At 43.4% G+C, this 24,495-nt stretch overlaps 1 protein-coding gene across 1 annotated transcript; it reads right to left on the bottom strand.

Moving 5' to 3' along the window:
- Nucleotides 1-2,786: 2,786 nt before the first annotated feature.
- DLEU7 (deleted in lymphocytic leukemia 7) lies at nt 2,787-23,892 on the bottom strand. The gene is given in 5 exon segments (XM_045497119.1): nt 2,787-4,658; nt 21,388-21,523; nt 21,525-21,585; nt 21,588-22,068; nt 23,812-23,892. Coding segments are annotated over 5 exon segments (1,026 nt in total). The 3' UTR covers nt 2,787-4,391.
- Nucleotides 23,893-24,495: the final 603 nt, after the last annotated feature.

The following is a 24,495-nucleotide window of genomic DNA, read 5'->3' as shown; positions in this document are numbered from 1 at the left end:
ATTCGCTTTTTTGGGAATATATAGTAACAGACACACATTCTACTGACTAAGACATGGACATACTCTTCGGGGGCCACCATTCAATCCACCACACTGGTCAATAAACACATAAATTTAGGCATTAGAAGATGGCTTTATGAAGAAAACAGAGCAGGGAGAAGGGATAAGAGAGTGACAGGGGATACTATTTTTGATAAGGGTTAGAGAGAGCATCTGTAATGAGGCGCACTGTAGTGGAGACTTACTTGAAGTAGATGGGAGAGAAGTCTTTCAGGCAGAGGAAAGAGTAACACAAAGGTCCTAAAACTAGTTGTGTTAGAAGTGAGACCAGCAAAGAGACTGGTATTATGAGAATAGAAGTGTAGTAGGAGACGGGTCAGAGGCAGAATTTGAACTTTATTCTGAGTAAAAGGGGAAGCCATTGGTGTATTAAGCATAGAGGAATAATCAGTCTGACTTTTACTACTGTGCCTGATATACAATATGGAGAGGGCAGCAGAGTAGTGTGACCATTTAGGAAGATACCGTGATATTCCAGGCAGGAATAGGGCTAGGGGTAGTAGCCATGGAAGTGGTGAGAAGTGATTCGATTTGGGATATATTCTGAAGGCTGAGCCATTAAGATTTGCTGATTGAGGGGCTATATGTGAGAGTGATAAAAAGAGTCAAGGATGATTTCAATGTTCTTTTTGCGCATGTGGCTGGATGGATATAAGCCAGCACCAAGTGAGATTTAGAAGATGGGGAAGAAGCGGATTTGGGAGCAAGAATCCTGTTTTGGATTTGGAAATTCCTTTTAAACATTCAAAGAGAGACACTCTTTTGTGAGTTGGCTATAGGAATCTGGAGTTCGGGGCGAAAGCTATATATCTTGGCATCATTGGTGGATAGCTGGTATTTAAAATCACTGTAGAGTAAGTGTAATATAGAAAAAGGACGAAGACTGAAGAACTTGAAAATCAAGAAGCCAGCGTGATGTGGAGGAATTAAGAAACAGATCCGTGAAGTGAGTTAGTGATGTAAAACCATGAAAGTCTGCTGATCTGGAAACCAAAATAAGAAAGTGATTCAAGGAGGAAGTAGTCAACTGTGTCAAAAGCTGCTGATAGATACAATAAGATGAGGATTGAGGATCTGCCATGGAATTTATCCATGGCCAATCATTGGGAGTCATGAGAAGAACATTTTTGGTGGAGTGTGGACACAAAACCCATTTAGAGCGAGTTCAAAAGGGAACTGGGAAAAAGAATCGTAGACGACTAATTTGGGCAATTGCGATGATTTTTGCCTTTAAGGGGAGGAGAGAAATCGAGTAATAGCTGGGGGAATTGTTTTTTTAAGATTGGAGGAGACACTATAATACCATGCTGATGAAAATGCTCCTGTTGAGAAGCAAAAAATGATAATGCAGGAAAAGGAATGAGTGCAAGAGGGATGTCCTCATATAAGTGAGAAGAGACAGGGTCCAGCGCCTGAGTGGTCAGTCAGCTTTGGAAAGGAGCAGGGCATGTCTTTCTTATAACAAAAAAGGAACTCGGAGTATATAGTTGATCTATTAGTGTGAAGATGTGCCTTCTAAGGGCTTTTATTTTCCCTGTGCAATAAAAAGCAAGGCCATCAGCTAAGAATGAGGAGAATGGAAAAGGATCAAGTGTGAAAAGGTGTGGAACAGCCTTCCTAAGGGAGTAAATTGTCAAGCACAGCACTGAATTGTCTAGTGAATTTTCTAGGACACCACTATCCTATAGATACATGATGTAAGCCAAGAATGGAATTTCAAACTTTCCAGTAGCCACCTTAAAAGGGCAAAATAAAACTGGTACAATTAATTTTAATAATATATTGTATATAACCAAATATATTCAAAATGTTATTTCAGCATGTATCAATATAAAAAATTGACAAGATTTTAAAAGCCAAAAAGTGTGCATTTTACGGTTTCAGCATACCTCGATTCAGACTAGCCATATTCAAGTGCTTAATAGCCACATGTAGCCAGTGGCTACCATATTAGATACGGCAGTTCTAGGGCATGAAATAGTACTAACTATTTGGATAGTGGATAACATGAGGGCCCCTTGAGATTAGTAGCCATGAACTGAAGTGAAATTTGCATGACTATGTGTTGTTCTTAAGTCACATTCAGAACTCACATAGAGATGGGGAGTAAGCAGAGTCGGTCTTGACCAGGGATGGAGTTTTGTGAGCAGAATTCAACCAAAGGAAAATGGGAGAAGGGAATTGGTGGCATGTACAACCAAATGATTATACAAATTAAGCAAAGAACATAAGCCACAGAAGTAAGGGAGGGGGGCAGTGTGAAAAGGTGATAGAGACAATGGGAGTTCTAGTAGGGTCAAAGAACTTTCAGAATTGTAGCTGCTATGCAATATACAAATCTGTCCAAGCACAACATGTGTTTTATGTGAGTTCAGAGGAAGAAGAGACCATGCCCTACCAGGATGATCCAGGAGAGTTCAAGGAGGAGTTGATGGGTAAATCAGGGCTTGAAGGATGAAATATGGTTTTTTTTTTTTTTATATGCCAGTTACCTTTTTTTTTTTTTTTTCAACGTTTATTTATTTTTGGGACAGAGAGAGACAGAGCATGAACGGGGGAGGGGCAGAGAGAGAGGGAGACACAGAATCGGAAACGGGCTCCAGGCTCTGAGCCATCAGCCCAGAGCCCAACGCGGGGCTCGAACTCACGGACCGTGAGATCGTGACCTGGCTGAAGTCAGACGCTTAACCGACTGCGCCACCCAGGCGCCCCTGAAATAGGGTTTTTATTGCTCTATGCGAAACATTGCAAAATGAGGAAAAAACACAAGAACTGATACAAAGAAGCAAAGATATTCAATATTTCTTGGGGATGAGAGTTTAAAAAGCCTTAATATTTATTGAGATAGCTATTGATTACAATGGGCAAAGTGGCCCATAATGATGGGTCTTTAGAGAAAGAGTCCTGGGGTAATTTCACTGAGGAAAGAAAGACTTGACTATATAATATGGTGATAGTCCCAGAATACAATGTTTCTTAGGAATTGGAGAACCAAGGGCTAATGATTGTTTCCAAGAAATACATGCTCTTCTTTTCTGGCCCACCTCACCCTTATACACACACGCACACACACACACACACACACACACACGCACGCACAAACACACACCTTTCATCTTTCATTTAGAATTCAGTCTCATTAATGTAATTCTCTTCTATGGAATAGTCAGTTATATCCAAAGAGAATCAATATATATACCTTTCATCATTATATCCTGGAATAAATTTTGGAACCAACTAGGATTAGAACATGTGGGATTAAAAAGGCTTTGATTACTACTAATACTTTATTTTTTAATAGCAGATCAACTCTCACCATACAGACCTAGTTTTTCATTCCTTCAGAAAACAAGGTGCACTGTTTACAATATACATTGTACTCTTTTTTTTTTTCTAAATACAATGCCATTTCTATTAAAATTTTAAGGGTAAGGCATCACTTTAATTTACTTTGGTTCTCAATACAGCCATTAAACGATACAATCATTAAGCAATAGGAAATTTAGTTTTTCCTAGCATGTTCAGATCATTGTTGCAAGAAAAGTTAGCCTCTCTTTTCCCAGCTCTAAGTATTTAGGGAAACCTGCCAGTATATCCACTCCCTCCTTTTTTCACAAGAATTTCCTACTTCAATTGGAATATTTAGAAACAGTAAGAAGAGCTACATGGTTCCACATGAGACTTTAATAATACCGTACTTTGTATTTACATATCATATATCCTTGGTACTTCATAGCTCATTATCATTATAAATTTACAAATCACTACATGAAAGCACAAGGCTTAGAAGCAACTCTTTTCCTGTCCAACAGTAAGTTATTAATGCCAGTATTGGAACTCATAATTATTGACACATGTGGTCCTACAACATCTAAAGATCATTTTCATAACATGAAATGAAGTGCTCAGTAAGTAGAACATATCAATTATCAAATATCCTATTTATTCAAGATAATTTTAAGAACCATGAAGCTTTAACCACATAACCATATATAAATAACCATATTAAATAACCATATTAAACCTCATAGGCCTACATTAATATAAGTATAGATTAATGTATCATTTGATCAAAACTAATCCTTCTGCGGATTAGTAAATATAAACATATATGATACAATCAGCTCTACCAAGTGGAATACATTTCAATCAAACAGTAAACAAATATATCAACATACTTAAAAATGTGAACTACTGCTTTAAAAACCTGTCACCAACATGCTGTGATTCTGAAGGGTACAGATGCCACTGGTCAGACTGCTATATATGTCATCACCTCTCTCCTTCCTGGGAATAAAAGCACCCACTGTCTGCTGATTCAATTAGGAATGTCAGGTACCCAGTCCTCTTAGCAGTACTGGCTGTGGGTCTAATTCTGGTGTCTTGAGCATCCATATGTCTGGGAGATTCTGTAAGATCTGTCTCAAAGAAGCACAGGCTACCACGTGGGCATCTGAAGGAAGATTAGCAAGTGACTGAATCAGCTTCATGACTATTGTCTTCAAACACCGGTGGGCAATATCCAGATCTCTGTCAAACTGTTGTCCTTGAATTTGTAGAGCCAAATGACTGCAGATGTGTCTAAACTCAACACTATCCTGAAATAAACAGCAAACACATACAATTAGATAGGTTATGGGACATTTGTTATGTTTTGTGTACCTAGCTTCCATTCCCATCTCTTCTCATCACAGGACCTCATTTTTTCTCTCAGAGAACCTCTCCCCTCCATTTTCAGCCTATGTGGTTTGACTAAAGCTGACCCCAATTCCACAACTCCAGGGACCAGGCCAATCGGAGACCACCCCCCTTCAGCCACGTGGAGTGGTCAGGAATGGACAGGTCTAACACAGACCAATAAGCCACAGTTCCAGAATGTCTGTTAGATTGCGAAAGAGAAGCTCTCTTTAAGTGGGGCTTTTAGAAAGCATCTTGTCACTCTAAGGGGAGAATCCAAATGAGAATGAAGACAGCACAGAAGAAAGTAGAACAAAGGAATTAAAAGCGATTGATTCTAATTACATTGTCCGAGCATATTGACCCAGCAATATTTGAACAATAAACCCCAGGATTTTGGGGGTATCTGAGTCAATAAATATGCCTTTTTACTTAAGCCATTTGGAGTTGAGTTTCTGTTATTTGTTCCTAGCAGAGCTTTGAAGAATACACAGATAGCCTTTGTTGCTATTATTCCATATTCACTGTCTTCAAAATTCCAATACAGGATTTGTATTTGATAACATCATCTCAAGAAGTTTCCAATGTAAATTTAGAAAGAACAGTTCCCAGGGGCGCCTGGGTGGCGCAGTCGGTTAAGCGTCCGACTTCAGCCAGGTCACGATCTCGCGGTCCGTGAGTTCGAGCCCCGCGTCGGGCTCTGGGCTGATGGCTCAGAGCCTGGAGCCTGTTTCCGATTCTGTGTCTCCCTCTCTCTCTGCCCCTCCCCCGTTCATGCTCTGTCTCTCTCTGTCCCAAAAATAAATAAACGTTGAAAAAAAAAAAAAAAAATTAAAAAAAAAAAAAAAAAAAAAAAAAAAAGAAAGAACAGTTCCCAGGTAGTTAAAAATAATGAAGTAACTAAACAGATTTTTAATCCCCAAATGGTTCACATTTTAAAATCCATTATATAGACATGTATACTAAAATTATTCCAATAGGGGCGCCTGGGTGGCGCAGTCGGTTAAGCGTCCGACTTCAGCCAGGTCACGATCTTGCGGTCCGTGAGTTCGAGCCCCGCGTCAGGCTCTGGGCTGATGGCTCAGAGCCTGGAGCCTGTTTCCGATTCTGTGTCTCCCTCTCTCTCTGCCCCTCCCCCGTTCATGCTCTGTCTCTCTCTGTCCCAAAAATAAATAAAAACGTTGAAAAAAAAATTTAAAATTATTCCAATAAATAATCAAAATTATTCCATCTCAGCGATAATGTTAAATAGATAACTTATTTTAAATACATGTAAATGACTCTCCACAGGCTTCCGGCTCTGGTAACATGGCACACTTAGTTTCCCCGAAACCTTTTGCTAGCTGAATTCTAAATAAAATAGAACAAACATCCTTTCTGATATTGCAAGAAAGCAATGGAAATTCCTAACAGCCAAAGATAAAGGAAGAGTAGATTATTTTAGCTGTGCATCAATACTCATCAAAAAAAGAAAGTCGGTCTCGAGCTGGGTTTGGGATAGAGGATAAAGTTGCCCCGAGGATGCATAACTACTGACCTTTACTACACAGCAGCTTAAGTTTGGAGCTGCCCTCTATACTCCATACCATATATACGTTACGGAAACACTCACGCTAAGAAATTAACTTAAAAAATTGGAACTGGGCTTAAATATCCACAGACACGTTGGTAAAAGCAAACAAGAGCCTAATCCATGGGGACACATCCACAGCCCATGCCCCACAGTAGTATTCTCATAAAGCTTTGTCAAAGACAAACTCAGAATATGAAATTTAAAACATAGTCCACCATGATACAGCAGATACCAATGCAGGGCAGGATTAAACTCCGAGTATTTCAGCTAGAAACTATACAATCTGTTTAAAGTGATTAAAAATATAAAAAGGAATCAAAACTATTTTAAGTAAAAACAGGCTTGAAAAAGAACCAAATGCCATTTCTAGCATGACAACTATCATGACAAATTAAAAACTCAACAGACAATTTATACACCTGAATAAACCTCTGAAGTGAGGAATGGTAAACTGGATGGTTAATATGAGAAAATGACTCAGAATTCAAGATGAAAAGTCAGGTATGGGAAATATGAATGAGATGTTAAGCAACATGGATGACAGAATGATGAAACCCACCAGATGCACTTCCAGGAGAGACGAGAGAGGCTGGGGGAGAGGTGGGGAAGCAATATTCAAAGAGAAAAATGGATAAGAATTATTTGAAATTGATCCAAAACATGAATCCAAGTTCATGAACAGAGATTCAGGAAGTAAAATAATCCTGGAACAGAATAAGTTAAATGAGATTAAAATCTAAACTTATTAAGGCAAAAGTACTTTAAAAAAATTTTTTTTCAATGTTTTTTTTTATTTTTGAGAGACACAGAGTGAGTAGGGAAGGGCACAGAGAGAGGGAGACACAGAATTCAAAGCAGGTTCCAGGCTCTGAGCTGTCAGCACAGAGCCTGACGCAGAGCTCGAACCCAGGTACCATGAGATCATGACCTGAGCCGGAGTTGGACGCCCGACCGACTGAACCACCCAGGGGCCCCAAGGCAAAACTACTCTTGAAGGCAACCAGAGAGAAAATGGCTGATGGCTTCAGGAGATGACAAGTCAGACAGCCAACTACTGAGCTACAACCACTGAGGACAGAAAGGAATGAGATAATTTTTCAAATAATTGTCAACATAGAGTGGTTTTTTTAGTCCAAATAAACTATTATTTAAACATCAGGGCAAAATAAATATACCTTCATTTAATAGCACAACAAGAGTTACCCCACTGTCATATTTTTCTAGAGCTCTAATTCAGAAAGAGGAAATTTAATTCAAAAGGAAAGAATGAGATATAAGAAGCAACAGTGGACAAAGGAACTTAAAAATATGACGCGAATCTAAAGAACTGATTAAACAATTAGCTAACAATGAACTTGGGGCTTATAAAAGCAAGAAGCTTCTAAGACGCTGAATAGGAGTAGCATGTAGGATGGAGTGGCATTCTGAGGCTTTGTACATATTCAGAGAAAGGTGGCAAAATTGATAAACATCGGACTTGTTAAGTATGCATGTGGGAAATGTCAGTGCTATCATTAAAGCACAGAAATAATACGTAAAGTTAAAACTCAACAGACTTAAGAGGTATATTAAAACTTAATTGATCCTATCATTCGTCAGTAAAAATGAAGAAATATAAATCGAGGTGAAAAGAAAACATCAAATAAGCCACCTTTTGAAATATAGTGTTCACCAGATTGGATTTTTTAAAAAAATCTATTGGTATGTTCTTTATAAGAAACACATTTAAAACTAAAAACACCTAAAAACTTAAAACAAATGGATGCTAAAATATATACAAAACAAACAGAAGCCGAAACAAAGCCAGAAAATTCATTATTGGGGATAAAATAAACAACAATTAATAAAAGAAATTATATCCCAAGATGTTACAACAGTTTTGTACCTGTGTGTGCCTAATATGATACTGTCAATTTACATTCAATCCACAAACATAAAAGCTGATTTTTACCCAGCTTCCTCAGAAACTAATAAGTCAAACAACAAAACAATCAACCTTGAGAGAAAAGATGGAAACACTAATCACAAGCTTGGTCCAATAAAGATAAGCAGATACACTTATTCTCAAAGACATACAGAAAAATTATGAAAGCTGATTATATTATAATAGGCCAAAAGCAAATTCTCAATGAATATCTAGAAGTCTGTATCATACAAATCACAATGCAAATAAATGAGAAATCAGTAACATAATCTTCCCAGTACATATATGACTTAAAAGTCGACTTCTAAATAATTCATAGATCAGTGAAAGAATAACTGAAATTTTAAAATGCTTTATACTGAACAATTATGGAAACAGTAGATCGCGAATTTGTGGGATCCAGCTGCATTGAGAAATACATACACTTAATGCTATAGATAAGTAAAGAATAATCACTGGAAAGTCACGAGCTAAGAATTCAACTCAATAATTTAGGAAAAGGAAAAAAAACAACAACAACAGATAATCCCAAAGAAAATGAAAGAGAGAACTGAAAGCTGAAATTAGAGTTTGGAACTAGAGTTTTCTTCCTAATTCTGTACAGAAAGAGAAGGTATTCTTCTCCCTAACAAAAAATGCTGTCACTTGGGTTAGAAGGACTTGGGCTTCTGGCGAAGTGTTTATTACAGAACATCTTCTGGGAAACAAAACAAACATTCATCTATTCAATTCAGCAAACCATGGCAAACCATGGCAGCAGGACCCAGGTGACTTAGGTGCTGGGATAAAGATAAACACAAGACACCACAGTTCCCTTACTCAACTATTCACAGACACCCATGCTTCTTGTTTTGAATTCCTCTTTAAAGCATTCTCGCGCCCCTGCCTTTGTGTGTTGCTCCTTTCTGCTCAGAAGGTATCAAGGGGCTACTTAGATAATCTGTCCCCTACTTTATGGAGCAACCTATATTCCTGGAGCATATTGCTTGGGAATGGGAAAGTAGAGGGGGAAAAAATGCCTCTGGACTACTTCCCCTAGATCCACATCAAGGGGAATTGTCCGCTTGCTTTATAGAAGTAATACAACTCTAAGTACAAAGTGGAAGGATCAAAGACAACATGCAAAGGGAAATTCAAAATTGAAGGAACCACCGAAATGTGTGCTGACGTGCGCCTATTAGCCAGTCTGCAAAGGCATTCATCACCCAAATAAGATTAAAATGCCTTTAAAAATATGTTTGTGGGCCTAAAATCTGAAGTCAATTTCACGTTTACTGTAAAGAATCAAAGAACGCATCGTTTGAGGAAAGTATACATATAATAAAATTCCACTGCTGGGCTGTACTGGTCCCTGAGGCCCTGGGTAAACTTCAAATCCCTGGCAAGCTCTGCAAAGTCTCTTTATTTTACTCTTTTAGTACAGTATTTCTTTTTAATCCTTTCTCAAATATATTCACAGTCAAAGAAAACAAATTAATAGGCATAGGCTTTCCATGGGACTCTTAAGTCAGGGGATGGAAATATAGAGCAGGTGGTTGCTTCTCTTCCTTTCTGAAGGGTCTGAAGGCCAACTGTGAATCCAATAATCATGGCCTCCAACTAAACCTCTACTGATTCTGTTGCACAGGCGGGGGCCAAAAATTCACAGCATAGAGGCAACGGAATATTGAATGGCTCATGGGCTTTCAGTAGAAAATCACATCATCAATATTCGTGATGATTTCCTGTATGGTGCTTTCCGTTCAATGACAGAGCACATCCTCCCGGCAGCCTTTATTTGACAAGTCCCAGATGCTTCCAGAAATGATGTAATATCCTACGTGGGGTTTTGAGCACATTGTCAGCATTAGCACTATGAACAATCTAAAAGCAGGTTTTGTAGCTTCCAAAGGCTTGTGTAATTTCAGACTCTGGATATGAAATGTATTGATTGCTACAGTGGTCCAAACTGATAGCCAGCATCTACATTTTATACGGACTCAACTAATCTACTGGGGTAATGGCCTCAGCCTGTTTGGCTCAGTTAATTTAAGTTAATAATTACGTTTATTTCAAACGTGTAAAATCTCCACTACATGATTGCCCTCACTGGGTAAAAAGCATTAAGACATGAGTGCCTATTTTCTAAGGAGCTTCTAACCTAATAGGAGGATTGAGACACATAGAGCATATATCCAAATGTCTAGGGAAATGGGATGGGGGCTATGGTAAAAACACGGAAACCCAATCCTACAGAAGACAAACATTTATAGACTCATAATCCAAGCACTGCAGAGGGTTCATACGAAGCTCGTTCCGATGTGTGAATCCTTTCTATGGCATACCTGGTGTCCCACTGCTTGCCACACTGGAGGCAACCCCTGGCTCTAGTCTTCAGAACATTTTTTCTTAATTCCTAGCCAAAATCTGCCTTATAGTAGACAGAAGAGTGGCCTCCTGAAGATGTCTATGTCCTAATCCTCAAAACCTGTGAGCATGTTACCCTATGCGGCAAAAGGGACTTCATAGGTGTTAGTTAGGATGGGACAGCCCTCCAGGTATCTACAAAGACACCTTGAATGTGGGGTTGACTCCTTCATGGGCAGTGGATTTGCCACCAGAGCCCTGGTTCTGCCCCTCTAATCGGCCATCTGCGGACAAGACGTTTTATCTATGGAATAGTCAGTATTCTAATCTGTAAAGTGGAAACAGCGACCACGTGGAGAGACCATGAAGGTCAAATAAGCTTACAGTCCCACAAACTCTGCATTTATAAGGCACTCCATCAACCTAAGCTTGTGCATAGGGTACTCCGCTAGATGGTGATATCAGCAAGAAGGACAGAAGGGGAAGGAAGGACAGCAAAGCAAAGAAAAATATGTCCCATAGGAGTTGGGAATCTAATTGGTGAGATGAAACTATTTAAACTGTTCAGTAGAGATGTCACACAGGATAAGATTAAGGCTCAAAAAGAGTGGTCGAGCTCACCTCATATCCATTAGGATGACCACCGTCAGAAAAACCTGACCCCAACAAGTGTTGGTGAGGATGTGGAGAAGCTGGCACCTCTGGGCACCGCTGGTGGGAAGGGAAAGTCACCGAGCCACTCTGGAAAACAGTATGGAGGCTCCCCCCAAAAATGAAACAAGGAATTACCGTACGATTCAGCAATTCCACTTCTGGAACATACAAGTACAGCCAAAAGACAGAGTCAGGGTCTCAAAGAGATACCTGCACATCCACATCCACAGCGGCACTCTCCACCACAGCCTAGAGGGGGAAGCAGCCCAAGTGCCCGCTGACAAATCGATGGATAAACAAACTGTGGTATATACATAGGAGGAAATACTATTTAGCCTTTAAAAGGTGCTATGATGTGAATGAACCTGGAGGACATTATGCTAACTGAAATAAACCAGATACAAGACGATAAATACCGTACGATTCCACTTATGTGTGGTACTTAGAGTCAAAGTCACAGAAACAGAAAGAATGGTGGATGCCGGAGCCGGGGGGGGGGGGGGGGGAGGAGAAATGGGGATTTGTTGGGTTGTTTTTTTTGTTTTTTTTTTCATTTTTTAAAAATGTTTATTTATTTATTTATTTTTCATAGTAGAAGCCTTTATTTTATTTTTTTTTTTTTAACGTTTATTTACTTTTGAGACAGAGAGAGACAGAGCATGAACAGGGGAGGGTCAGAGAGAGAGGGAGACACAGAATCCGAAACAGGCTCCAGGCTCTGAGCTGTCAGCACAGAGCCCGACGTGGGGCTCGAACTCACGGACCGTGAGATCATGACCTGAGCGGAAGTCGGACGCTTAACCGACTGAGCCACCCAGGCGCCCCATAAGCCTTTATTTTTTTAATGTATTTTTGGGAGAGAGAGGAGAGAGAGAGCGAACGGGGGAGGGGCAGAGAGAGGGAGGGAGACACAGAACCCCAAGCAGGCTCCAGGCTCTGAGCTGTCAGCACAGAGCAGACATGGAGCTCGAACCCACCAACTGTGGGATCGTGACCTGAGCTGAAGCCAGAGGCTTAACCCACTGAGCCATCCAGGTGCCCCTGGGGATTTGTTGTTTAACGTGTACAGAGTTTCGGATGTTCAATATGAAAAAATTATGGAGATTAGTTGCACAACAATGTGAACGCTCTCTATACTGCTGAACCATACGCTTAAAATAGTAAACTTTATGTTATGCCCTTTTTTTTTTTTTTTTACCACAATAATCTTTTTTTTTAAGTGGTCAAGACCATCAGAGTTCTGTCCTGCCAGCCCTTGCAGAAGAAATGAGGCATCAGAGAAGTGGTGGGAAGAGTGTACCGATATTATGAGACAGGTGATTCTAGGAAAAGCAGTATCGGCCCCCCAGGGAAAAGACGGCCCCCGCAATCAGAATGAATAACATGAGCTACGGCCTGAAGTCAAGGAGGGGCTGGGACTGGGAAGGGGCCAGTCTGAAAGATCTTTGTGCTCCGCACCAGGACAGAAATTAGTATGTGAGCCTTGAGCGCCACAGTAACGTCCCTGGACTCTTCCAAGCGTGAGGATAACAGGGCGAGCCAGAGTTTTAAGAACGCTGGTCTGGCCTAACCCACTAGATGCAGGATCCAAAGCCAGGCTCCTGACACACCCTGTCTCACTCAGTCCTCACAACAGTCCGTGAATGACAGGGGTTTAGAGAGATCAGGCAATGTACCCACCTCGCACAGCAAATGAGTGGCAGGGCTTGAGTTATCCTCTCTTCCCAAACGCAGATGTTCATCAAAGACCCGCCCCCAGATCAGAAACCGGGCTGGTACAGCAGTGATTTGCAAAGCAGAGCTCACTCTCCAGGGCAGGCGGCAGAAGGGGGTGGGGGCCTGGATCCGCCCCCACCGTAGATGCCACAGAGGGGTGAGCAGGGATACCATGAAAGCACGCAGGAGAGGCACCGCCCTAGCTTCGGGATGGAACAACAATGTCTGCAAATGAATGTTTCTTCTTTGGCCACAGTCACTCTATTTTTCTTAAGGCTGAGTGTTACGAACCTCAAACTGGCATTGGTCACATACAAATTGAAAATTGGTCCATTGGCCCATCCCTCCTCCCTGCAACATAATTGAGAGGGTTTGGCTGTCTGGAAGACGTTCAAGGTGTGGAACCTTCTACACCCCATGCAAAGCCAACCCGTAGCTAATCAGAGACCTCCTAGCTGGAGCTCACTCTTCCACTGCTGGGCCCTCTCCTACCTGGGAGAAAGGGAGGTCTCTTACAAAAACTTCCCACTTGCCCTTTGCTGCCTTCTGCATTGTATTTATTAGGAATGCGCACATCTGGAACCCTGGAGCAATCGTAAATGCACCTGCAAAATCCAAAAGGGAAGAAAAGCTAAGCCTTTTTTTAGCTTCTTACTGAAAATAAACACTCCCATCGAAACTGAAGGCTTGAAGGCAAAAAGAATATGGCAGCAGCAGTTTCAAGGCTTGTTTTCTGAAACCAACACCAACGGATAGTAAAGTCAAAAACACAATATGACTTTATAGGCTCTACAATTCAGATAACTTTTAAGCAATCCATGTGGAAGATTTTTGGCTTTTTCCCTACCTCATCACCTTCAAAATCACTTCTAGATCTATAAAAACTAAAAACCAGTTCATATAGGCTTAACCCACCCCCCCCCCAGCTTTAAAATAAGTCCATTCTTTTGGAAACAGCAACATTTTAAGCTATATTCTCTTACAAGGGCCTCCGCAACCTTGTTTCTTTTCACATTTTCCTTTCTTGCTCCCCATGAACTTAATGCCCTCTACAGAGAGGATTGAAGAGCTTTTTCCCAGCTTTCTGGGATGAAGCCTGACCTTAATGAACTTCAGCTTGGCCAGCAGGCCGCTCTCCACTAAAGGAACACAAACCCCCTCCCCCAGACCCATCACAACCTTCTGCACTGGATGTGTACGTAAAATGGGAACGCCATGTCTTTATTTAGAGGCGTGTTGTGAAAACCACGCTATCAGAAACAGTATACTACAAATTGCCCCTTGGTTCATCAACATCTGGCTTTGAACTACAAATGCACAGGGCCCAGAGCAGACTCCAGTTGCCTGGACCCCAGGTCAATCTCAAACAGATATGCAACTGTGTTAATAAAACACTCAGTGAAGAACCAAAGTATCTGCCAGTCACCATAAAAAGTCTATCGTCCACAGGAAATTAAACATTTTTACGTGAGGGGTACCCAGTTTCAACACTCAAAAGTAACTAAGGTTCCTTATGCATTTGCTTTGGGTATGCTACCGTTTTCGTTAGAAAAGTCCAGTTAAAAGCACTTTGCGATAGATACAAGCACTTGATTCAGGTACATTCACAAGGCAAACCCCAAAACTGTAAAATAAAGCACGGCAGCATTTCCAGCAAGATGTTGTATATAAATAGTTTTGTTTTGGGGCCTTCCTGCCCTATCTTTCCCCAAAGTTTCATTTTGGAAGCATAAATGCCCTGATTTTCTTATCATTCACATTATGAGCAATAACAAAGCTAGAGTTAAGCTACTTGAAGAGCTGTCACTGGGCCTTTTTGTCACAGAAAAACATGATTTTATCCCCAGTGAAGGGCGATTCTGTGGCTGTGCTACTAACCCTATAACCCTGAGCATTTATTTCTTCAATAGTATGTTAGTAATTTTTAAAGGCACAGTTCCCACATTTGCAGAAATTGGCTTCACAACTCATGTTAATGAGGAAAAAAGCAGTCATCACCAATGTCTTCCTCTGAGTGACCCAACATTCACACTTGCAGTTTGCAAAGAACATTAGCAGGGACCGTGAAGCCAAAGCCAATGGTTTTATGACCACCGCACTCGGTATGTAGAATGAGAAAACCAGCAAAGACTACTGAACATGAAGGAATGACTGCTAGTGGAATTAGCTCATTGAAATGAGTGAACCCACAGGCAGGTTTTTTTTTTTTTGAGCTTTATTTATTTTGAGAGAGAGAGAGAGTCCCAAGCAGGCTTCACAGTGTCAGTGCAGAGCCCGATGTGGGTCTCGAATTCATGAACAGTGAGATCATGACCTGAGCAGAAATCAACAGTCTGACACTTAACCGACTGAGTCATGCAGGTGCCCCTCCAAAGGCAAGTTTAATCCGTAACAGCAGGAATGTTCTCTTGCCTCTGAAAGTTGGCATCAGCCATAGTTTCCATGAAACTTGCTCCAGAGCAGAACTCTTGGAAACTGTAAATGGTTTTAACTCCTCAAAGGAAGACAGACAAACTCAATCAGAGTGACTTCATAATTGGCTTGGTTAATGTTGTCTATGTGAGTTGGTCATTTTCAGCAGCTCTTAAAATCCTAGACTGCGTGTTTCTATGTTCCCTTTGAGTGGTGAGTGCCTAAAGCATCCTTGATAGTTATTGCCAGTTTGATAATGATTTCCTACATTTGTCTGGTGCTTTTTGTCACTATGTAAAGTGGCCATCACATAAAGAGACACACAAATGACCCAATATAATGAACTAAATTGTGTCCCCCCACAAAAAAACTCATATGTTGAAACGTAACCTCTAGCGTGACTGTACTGGAAAAAGGACATCTAAGGAGGTAATAAAGGTTATATAAGCTCGTGAGGGTGAAGTCCTAATCTGATAGGATTGAGGTCCTTGTAAGAAGAGGAAGAGACATCCAAGATCGATCTCTTACTCTCTTTCTGCATGTACAGAGGAAAAGCCATTCATGACATAGCAGGCAGTCTACAAGCCAGGAAGAAAGCCCTTAACAAAACCCAAATTTGCTTGCACCTTGATCTTCGACTTTCCAGCCTTCAGGACAATGAGGAAATAAATGCCCGTGGTTTAAGCCACCCAGTCTATGGCATTTTGTTACAGCAGCCCACGCTAAGATACCCAGTCTACAAGGTGACTGTTGTAGTCCAAGCAGTGTGCAGTGCACGGCACACACGACTGTACCCCGTCAACTGTACACACTCATGTACTTGATTTCAGCATGATATTCATAGCCCCTCTCTAATTGATTTGGTAGAAAAAGTCAGCTAAAACCATGTTTGGATCGTGGGCCATGACTTCCCGGCTATGAGATCTTTAGTAAAATCCTAAATTCCTCTGAACCTCAGTTTCCTCTTGTAACAGATGTTTGTCAAACTGATTAACTCTAGCCTCTCCAACAAATTTAACAAGACTCAGTACCGTGAAGCATTTTTTATCCACTATAAAGAATCTCACTTCATGTATGTTTGGCGTGTGTTTGATAATCTCTAAATATTCAAAAAGAATATTGTGTTGGTTTGTTTAAGAAAAGACTAAAATACTATTAAATATCCATTAAAATATCCATTAAAAAATATCCATTAGTATTAAAATATCCATTAGTATTGTGCTGAGAGTTTCTCTGCCTTCGAGCCTAAAAATTTCACTTCTTTAATTAATCCTCAGTGGTTTGATCAGGAAGCCATTCAGTGATAACGTCTCTATGCTATTCATAAGAGACATGGGCTAAAGCTGACTTCTGGAGAGCAGAGGCTTCTTAAAAGTCTCCTTGGGTCATCCTGACTCTGCTTCTGTAAACTCAAAAAATTAAATAGAGTCCATGGGTCAGATCCATCAATATCACGAATGCAACACAATAATAATAATTGACAAGAACATGAGGCATCAACTTATTAATAATAATAATAATAGCTCAAAGGTATTGGGACTTTGTATGGGCAGCCACTAGCTAAGACTTCATGTGCATTATCTTAGTAACCCAGTAAGGTTAGATCCCTCTCCCCCCACTTTACAGGCAAGGAGATTGAGGCACAAAAAGGATACTCTGTCCAAGGGCCTACAGCAGGCAGTGGCATAGTAGGTTTGAAATATTCTGGAAGACCAGATCACCGAGCTGTGCTGCACTGTCTCTGCTTTGGGTCCCTGCTGCCTATCACCTGGGCTGTGGGCTTCAGGCCAAGTGAGTCCTCCTCTCTGTGGCAAGTAACACTGTGAAAGAGACCTGATGTTGGAGACATTTCCACACACTTCCAAGTGACACACAAGTGTTATTTCCATTAGTACAAGTCCTCCTGAAATCATTCTGTGTAGAAAATCAATCTGCGTGTCCTTAATTTGAAAATATAGAAAACATGAAAGGAAGACACACATAATGTTTTGGAGAAGACACACATAAATGGAAATATATTCCGTATTGAGGGATTGAAGGAATTAGTACTGTTAAAATAGCCATATGAACCAAAGCAATCTACAGGCTCAGTGCAATCCCTGTCAAAATTCATGGCATACTTCAAAGAACTAGAGCAAATAATTCTAAAATTTGTGTGGAGTTATAAAAGACCCCAAATAGCCAAAGCACGATTAAAAAAGAACAAAGCTGTAAGGATCATGCTCCCTGATTTCAAGGTATCCTACAAAGCTATCCCACAATACTGGTGCAAAAACAGACGCACAGATCAATGGAACAGAACTGAGGGCTAGAAATAAATCCATACATATATGGGCAATTAATCTATGACAAAGGAGCCAATAACAATGAAGACAGGACAGTCTCTTCCGTAAATGGTAATGAGAACCTTGGAGAGCCACAGGCAAAATGAAAATGAAACGGGGGGACAAAACATAGGCAGTAAGCTCCCTTGACATCAGTCTTAGGGACACATCTTTGTGGATCTGACTGCAACAGCAATCGAAACAAAAGCAAAAATAAATGTGACTACATCAAACTAATGAGATTCTCCTCCACAAAGGAAGCCATCACCAGAATAAACGAGCAACCTATTGAATAGAAGATATTTGTAAACCAAACATCTGAGAAGGGGTTAATATCTAAATATATATAAAGAACTCATACAACTCTACAACACAAAAGTAAACTACTGGCTAAAAAACGTGCAGAGCACGTGAATAGACATTTCTCCAAGAAAGCATACAGGTGGCCAGCAGGCACAGGAAAAGATGCTCAACATCATTAATTATTAGAGAAATGCACATCAAAACCACAGTATCTCCTAACACCTGTTACAATGGCTAGTATCAAAAAGACAAGAAATAGCAAGTGTTGGTGAGAGCGTGGGGAAAAGGGAACCTTTGTGCACTGTTAGTGGGAATGTAAATTGGTGCAGCCACTTTGGAAAACGCTATGAGGATCCCTCAAAAAATAAAGAACAGAACTGCCATAGGAGTCAGCTCTTCCACTTCTGGGTACTTATCCAAAATATATGAAATCACGAATGTGAAAAGATATACGCACCCCTGTGTTCACTGCAGCATTATTTTTAATAGCCACGATATGAAAACAACCTAAATGTCCATTGATACATAAATGGATAAAGAGGTGGCTCCACACATACACACACACACACACACACACACACAGCCATAAAAAATAATAACATCTTGCCATTTGCGACAGCATGGATGGATTCAAGGGTACTATGCTAAGTGACATAAGTCAAACAGAGAAAGACAAATATTGTATGATTTCACTCAGATGTGAAATCTAAAAAACAAAACAAAAGGACAAACAAAATAAGGCAAAGACAAAAATCAGAGATACAGAGAACAGACTAGTGGTTCCCAGAGGGGAAGGGGGTGGAGGGGTGGGTGAAATGGGTGAAGGTGGTCAACCGTGTGGTGATGGGTTGTAACAAGGCTTGTGGTGATCACTATGTAGTATATACAGATGTCAAGTGATAAAGCTGTGCACCTAAAACTTATGTCACAAAAAATATATAGAAAGACAATTCTCCCGACTTTTTCGAGTTAACACCAGTGATAATGAAGCCAACTCTGCATAACCAGCCCCCTGGAAAGACAAACTACTGTGTCCTTAAGTCTGAGTTCTTTATAATCATTACTCCACAACCAAATGGAGATACTACCTTCTCTCCAAATAGAAACCCAAGAAAAATCCCAGGATGTTAGTTAGCCAGGAGGCAAATCATCCAGAGAAACCTCTGCCTGTTTCTCTCCCTTCTGAAAGTACTGGCTCTTCTCAGGAGCTCTAAGAACTCACCCTTGCAGGTGAGCAGCAGACTCCGGGAGTAAGAAAGTTGACAGCTCTGTTCCTAATGAGCACTCTGGACACTTCTAGAAAGTGGAAGCAACACATGCAGACGTCTACTTGTTTTCTCGGAAGGTGAATAAAGGACTGGGACTCAAGGTGCAGGGAGGTAAGGGAAGCTTGGGCAAGTTTATGGACTGAGGAACCGGCAGAGTGCAGGCAGCAGAAACTATATGGATGAGAAGGGAATTGATAGAACGAGGTCCAGGGCAGATGAAGGATTTGCTCTAGCAGCTAAGAGGAAGGCTACTTTGGTTGGGGGTCAGGGGGACCAAACAGCATTTCTTTATTAGCGACGAGAAGGAGGATGAGTGGAAATGAGATTTTTCAGGTCGAGAGGAAGCTATTTGTGTCTGTCGGCCTCCATTTTCTAGGCAAAGGAGTGAGGGGGTTGAGGTTTGGATAAAGAAAGCTTGAGGACGGTGGAACATGTTGAGGACAAAAGTCAAGTCGAAAGCGTTAAGAGGGTCACCAAGTAGAAGTGACAGCTGGGTGAAGTTCTGGAGGTGTGATTTGTAGGCCAGAGCAGAGAGCTCAGTGCGTCTGAGCTGGGTCAGGCCCTCGGACCACGGTCTCTGACCTGACCCCCAAACCGCGACCTCCCCGGCTGTGATTTATCCAGGGTCAGGTCCTCGCCTCAGTCATTTCAACAGTTGCCTTTGCCTGCAAGACGATTCAACGTCCTCTGCGTGACACACAGGCCTTTCGCCACCTGACCCCACTTACGTCTCCAGCATCCTTTTATACCTTCTGCCATAGCGAGCTCATTTCAGTTCCCCCAAAGGCCCAGGCCCTTTCCTTGCTTCCGGGCCTTGGATCACACAGCTCCCCCGAAATGTTGTTTCCCTTTCATGTCTGCGAGGCAAGCATTCATTTTGTTTCTTAAAGATCACTTCCTCTGAGAAGCCTTCCGAGATCACCTAAGGTGGAACTCATCACTCGGTCTCTCCTCTTGCCAACCTACCTGTGCCCCAGATAGGTTCCTGACATCACACAGCGCTTCCTATTTCGTCAGTTCTAAGATGCACCTCTTTTCACGAAGTTTCGAAAATCTCCGAAGTGGCGATACATCTTAGAAACGGCGCATCATAGTTTAACTGGCAGGGGTTTTTATTTCTTTGGGGTACCAAATACAAGGTGCATCTCACACGAGAGAGCATTAGTGAAATGCAGCTGCTTTTTTAACTTTCTAACATGAGTGGAGCAGCACTTCCCATTTTTGCCCCAAACCCTGGCTTGTAGAGAAAGAAAAGCAACTCTTGAGGACGGCTCTAGGCTTTCCTCAACATCCCTCCCTCATTTCCTTCTGCTAGCCGCCTGGGAGGCAGCAGTGAAGCAAAACTGGAAAGCCAGAAGATCTCCAGATCCGTGACCTTCAACCAATTAAGGTTAGTTAATGACAAAGCGGAGACTGGATCCCAAGCCCCCCCCCCCCCCCAGGTTCCCACAGCCCCACCCGGCCTGAGAGGCGGCCGCTATGTTCCCTGGCTCGACTGACTTAACAGTTTGGTACCGTAAGAGGAAACGTGCCCTACAGATATGAGCTGCGTGACTTAGCAGGAGTTTAGCATTAGTATTCACGCTTCAACACCCGAAACCCACCCCGCTCTCACCCCACTTTATGAGAATTTAGGTTGACTCTGTAAGGCCTCTGAACTCGGCGGGGAGTTGGATTTATGCAAAAATAATCGTGAGTCTTAAGTGTGAAGGAACTTTAAATAAATCTAGGTGATTTTGTCATGCAAAAGACAGAGGGGACCTCATACGTGTATGCAAGGCTCTGGAGAAAGGGCTATTAATTTAGAAGGGGGGCAGGGGGAGCGGTCCTCCATCCACAGACCGCTGCACATGTGGAAAGGGCCTTCAGCTGGAGCAGGAAGCTGATTTATGTGAGAGACAGAAAGGAGTTCCAGAGGCAGGTTTTGGCAAGGCTTCCCTGCGTCTCGGCTCCGCAGTCAGGTGGGCTCCAGGTGGGCACGAGTTCCTGGACTCAAGTCCCCGGGGGTGTCGCCTCCCGCGTTCTCTCTCGCCCCGGCGGAAGGTCTGTGGCCAGCGCGGCCTCGCAGTGGGCGGCCCCGCCCTGCCCGGGGATCCTGCGCCCCACGCGGGCGCGGGAGGCCAGACTCGCCTTCGGATGGTTGGGGAAGGACCTCTCCTGCAGGAGGGGGCCCAGCAGCAGCGTCTGCTCCACGCTGACCAGCTCCGAGGTCGAGGCCACCACGCGCGCCAGCGCGCTGCGCATGCCCATCTGGGCCGGGGTGCAGCTCCGCGCCCCCCTCGGCGCCTCGCACCGCTTCCGCTTCTGGGGAGCTGACCCGCTCCCCAGAACCCCCCCATTCCTGCCCTCCCCCCATCCTGGCGCCCCAGGACAGGCCCGGCCGGCCGAGGGCCTGCCTATGCGACGCGCTGGGGCGGCGGACACGTGGTCTGGATCGCGCGGGCTCCCGGGGTCGCTCGGACCGTCCCCTCAGCCCCACTCCTGCTGCAGCAGCTGCAGAATCTGCAGAGCCACCATTTGGTGGCTGATGGAGGCCACTAAGGGCGCGGGGCTAAGCCGGCTTCCCTGTCGGCGGCTCGGCGCGCTCCGCGGGCAGGTGCAGCAGTGAGCGAGAGGGGCGGGGGCGTTTGGGGTCGCCAGGGTCACATTTCCTAACCCGCGGCCTCGCGGCCCCCTCGCCTCTCCCCCGGGTGGGGCCGGCCCCGCCCCCGCCCCCGGCCCGCAGTGGGTGACCCGGACTGGCCGCTGAATTCGCTCCGTCCGAAAGGGCGTGTGCAGACCCAAGGCTGCCCGAAGCGCTGCCTCTGTGCGCTCGAAAATCAGCCAAATGCTGAGCGTTGGTTTTACATCGACTCCAGGACTTTGCCGGGGGGGGGGGGGGGGGGGGGGGGGGGGAAGCGTGCTGCTTTGAGTGGATGCATCTACCTGCAGGGATGGCCCGCCCCCATCTCCTTTGAAAGAGGCCTGTCAGTGACCATTCGTGCCGCGGGTGCTGGAGGTGGCCGGTGAAAGACCCGGCCCGATCAAAAGTGCGAAGAGCCAGAAAAAGCTCACGAAAGGAAGACTATGCCTGATCATGCCCCCCCCCCACCCTCTTTCCCAACCCTGAGAATGTTCAGGAACTTCGTCAAGGCCTTGTGTTCCCCCAAACCAAACAAGGGGACTCGGGTATGGGAAGTCCTGCCCCTCTCTGCCTTGCCCCATGCCACGTGAGCCCAGAGGATCTGACCCCTAAAGTAGCATCAGGGCACAGCATGGGGGGGGGGGACGGGGGGGGGCGCTCCTGAAGTGACTGGGGAAGCACGGGTCTGGTAACTGCCCAGATGAGGGGCCTAAATGGCTTTGTGTGAAAGTCCCAGAGGACAGGGGCAGGGAGGTTTGAAGCTAAATCCTTTTACGAGCCATGAACCCCGAGACAGCTGTACAAATAGTTGCTGCTTTTAATTAAACTTAACTTCGCCGCGTCCTTGACTTAGGAGAGAAGACTGGGACATTTAAGCTTTGATAGATTGGAAACTATTGGTGTGTGGTTACATGTTAGGAGGGGGGAGAAAAGCAACACACGCTTGAGGAGAATGGTTGGAAGAGTGTTACAGAGCAGCATGGTCTCCGCTTTCTTCCTGCATGGGAAACTGTTTGCATAACTTAGCAGGTAAGGAGGGTACAAGCCCAGGGACAGACACATAGACCCTAGCCCCGGGGGAGGTGGGGGGTGATGGAAAATGGGATTTCATTCTTCCTTTAGAAGGGAGAGTCCACTCTTGGTGCCGTCCAGTAAGAGCTGGAGAGACCTTTGTGTGGGAAGGCTGCTCCAATGAGTCTGTTAGTCTAAAGGGGAGTCCTCAGAGCTATGGGGTGAGATTCAGGGTCCTTTAAGGTTTCTTCAACTCTGGGATAACATGACCCCATATAATCCTCCCAATTCTCCAGCGAAGGTTCCTTCTAGTTCTCAGTGTTTTCTTCGCCTATGAAAACAAATCTGAATGCCAAGGTAAAGAAAACCTTTCTTAAACAAAAACGAGCATGTTCACACTAATTATAACTAAGTAAAAATGCATGTCTGTGCATTGACAGAAAGGAAATTACTTTGGAAGGAAGTAAATAGCTTAACATTGATGAGATTCTCTTGATGAAGTTACTTAAGTTCATGATAAAAAATTAAAAAAAAAATCTTTGAGTTTGTGTGTGTTTTAGTCCTCAAACATTGAAATACATTAGGTTTAGCGGAGACTAACCAGGAATAGCAAAAACTAAGCCCTAATTTGCACAGAGCACGTCAGATCTCCAGGCGTGCTCCTCTTTCTAGATAGGCAGGAAATCCAGCTTCGTGGGCTCACTCTTCCGCTATCAAATGGCTGACTGCAAAACCTTCTTGACAGATGAAATTCCAGCCAACAGCAAAATTGAAATGGCTAGACACAGCCTGACCTGAGGCCCCACTGTTCTACAGAGCAGGCTGATTCTGAGACCCAGGAGACCAGCTGAACTTCAGGGACTATGAGAGAAGGGGACACAGAACCGTGGGGTCCAGGGGCCGGTACATACTGCCCATACTGTCTGGGTTTCCTCGTATCTTTTAGAGAGCCCTGGATCGCCCGGCAACTCAAGGCCGTCTCCGGCATCTGTCATAGCCATGGACCACGTTTTTCTTTGCTATGACCTTCTAATGGCTGATGTCCCAAAGCTGGAGATATGAGGCCCTAAGTGAGGAAAAGTATTCATAGGCTTATTGAGATGGGTCAGCAGCACAGCAGATCTACCTTTGGTTTAAACACCCCCAACGTTACACATGCTAGGCTACCAGACCAAGCAACTAATTACACACTCCCAGCTCACTATGGTGACAGTTTGAGGCCACTGAGTAACAGAAGGCACACTCAAATTGGATGAGGTACTGGGCACCAGACATTGTTGCTTCACAGTATCTATTTCACTCTTTAATGGAAACAACACCCTCATCACCCAGTAGCTATCCGTCCTCCTCCGTGCTCAGTCCATGTAGTCAAGTAGGATGAAGCTGTCCCACTGCACAAGTGGACAGGGGCATCTTAGGCTGGGGCCACTTACACATCACATTCTCACTGTGATGATCAGGAGTGGGCACATGACCCAACTGGGGCAAGTATGACAATAATATTTAGGATGCCTTCAGCTGAATGTACTATGTCAAATAAAATGATGGAACTAGAAGAAAGTGTGGACCAAAAGATGAAATAGCAAAAAAAGGTGAATTCCTCT

This window comes from Leopardus geoffroyi, chromosome A1 (assembly GCF_018350155.1).
Source record: "Leopardus geoffroyi isolate Oge1 chromosome A1, O.geoffroyi_Oge1_pat1.0, whole genome shotgun sequence".
NCBI lineage: Eukaryota > Metazoa > Chordata > Mammalia > Carnivora > Felidae > Leopardus > Leopardus geoffroyi.
This window is presented reverse-complemented; position numbering and strand designations above follow the sequence as displayed.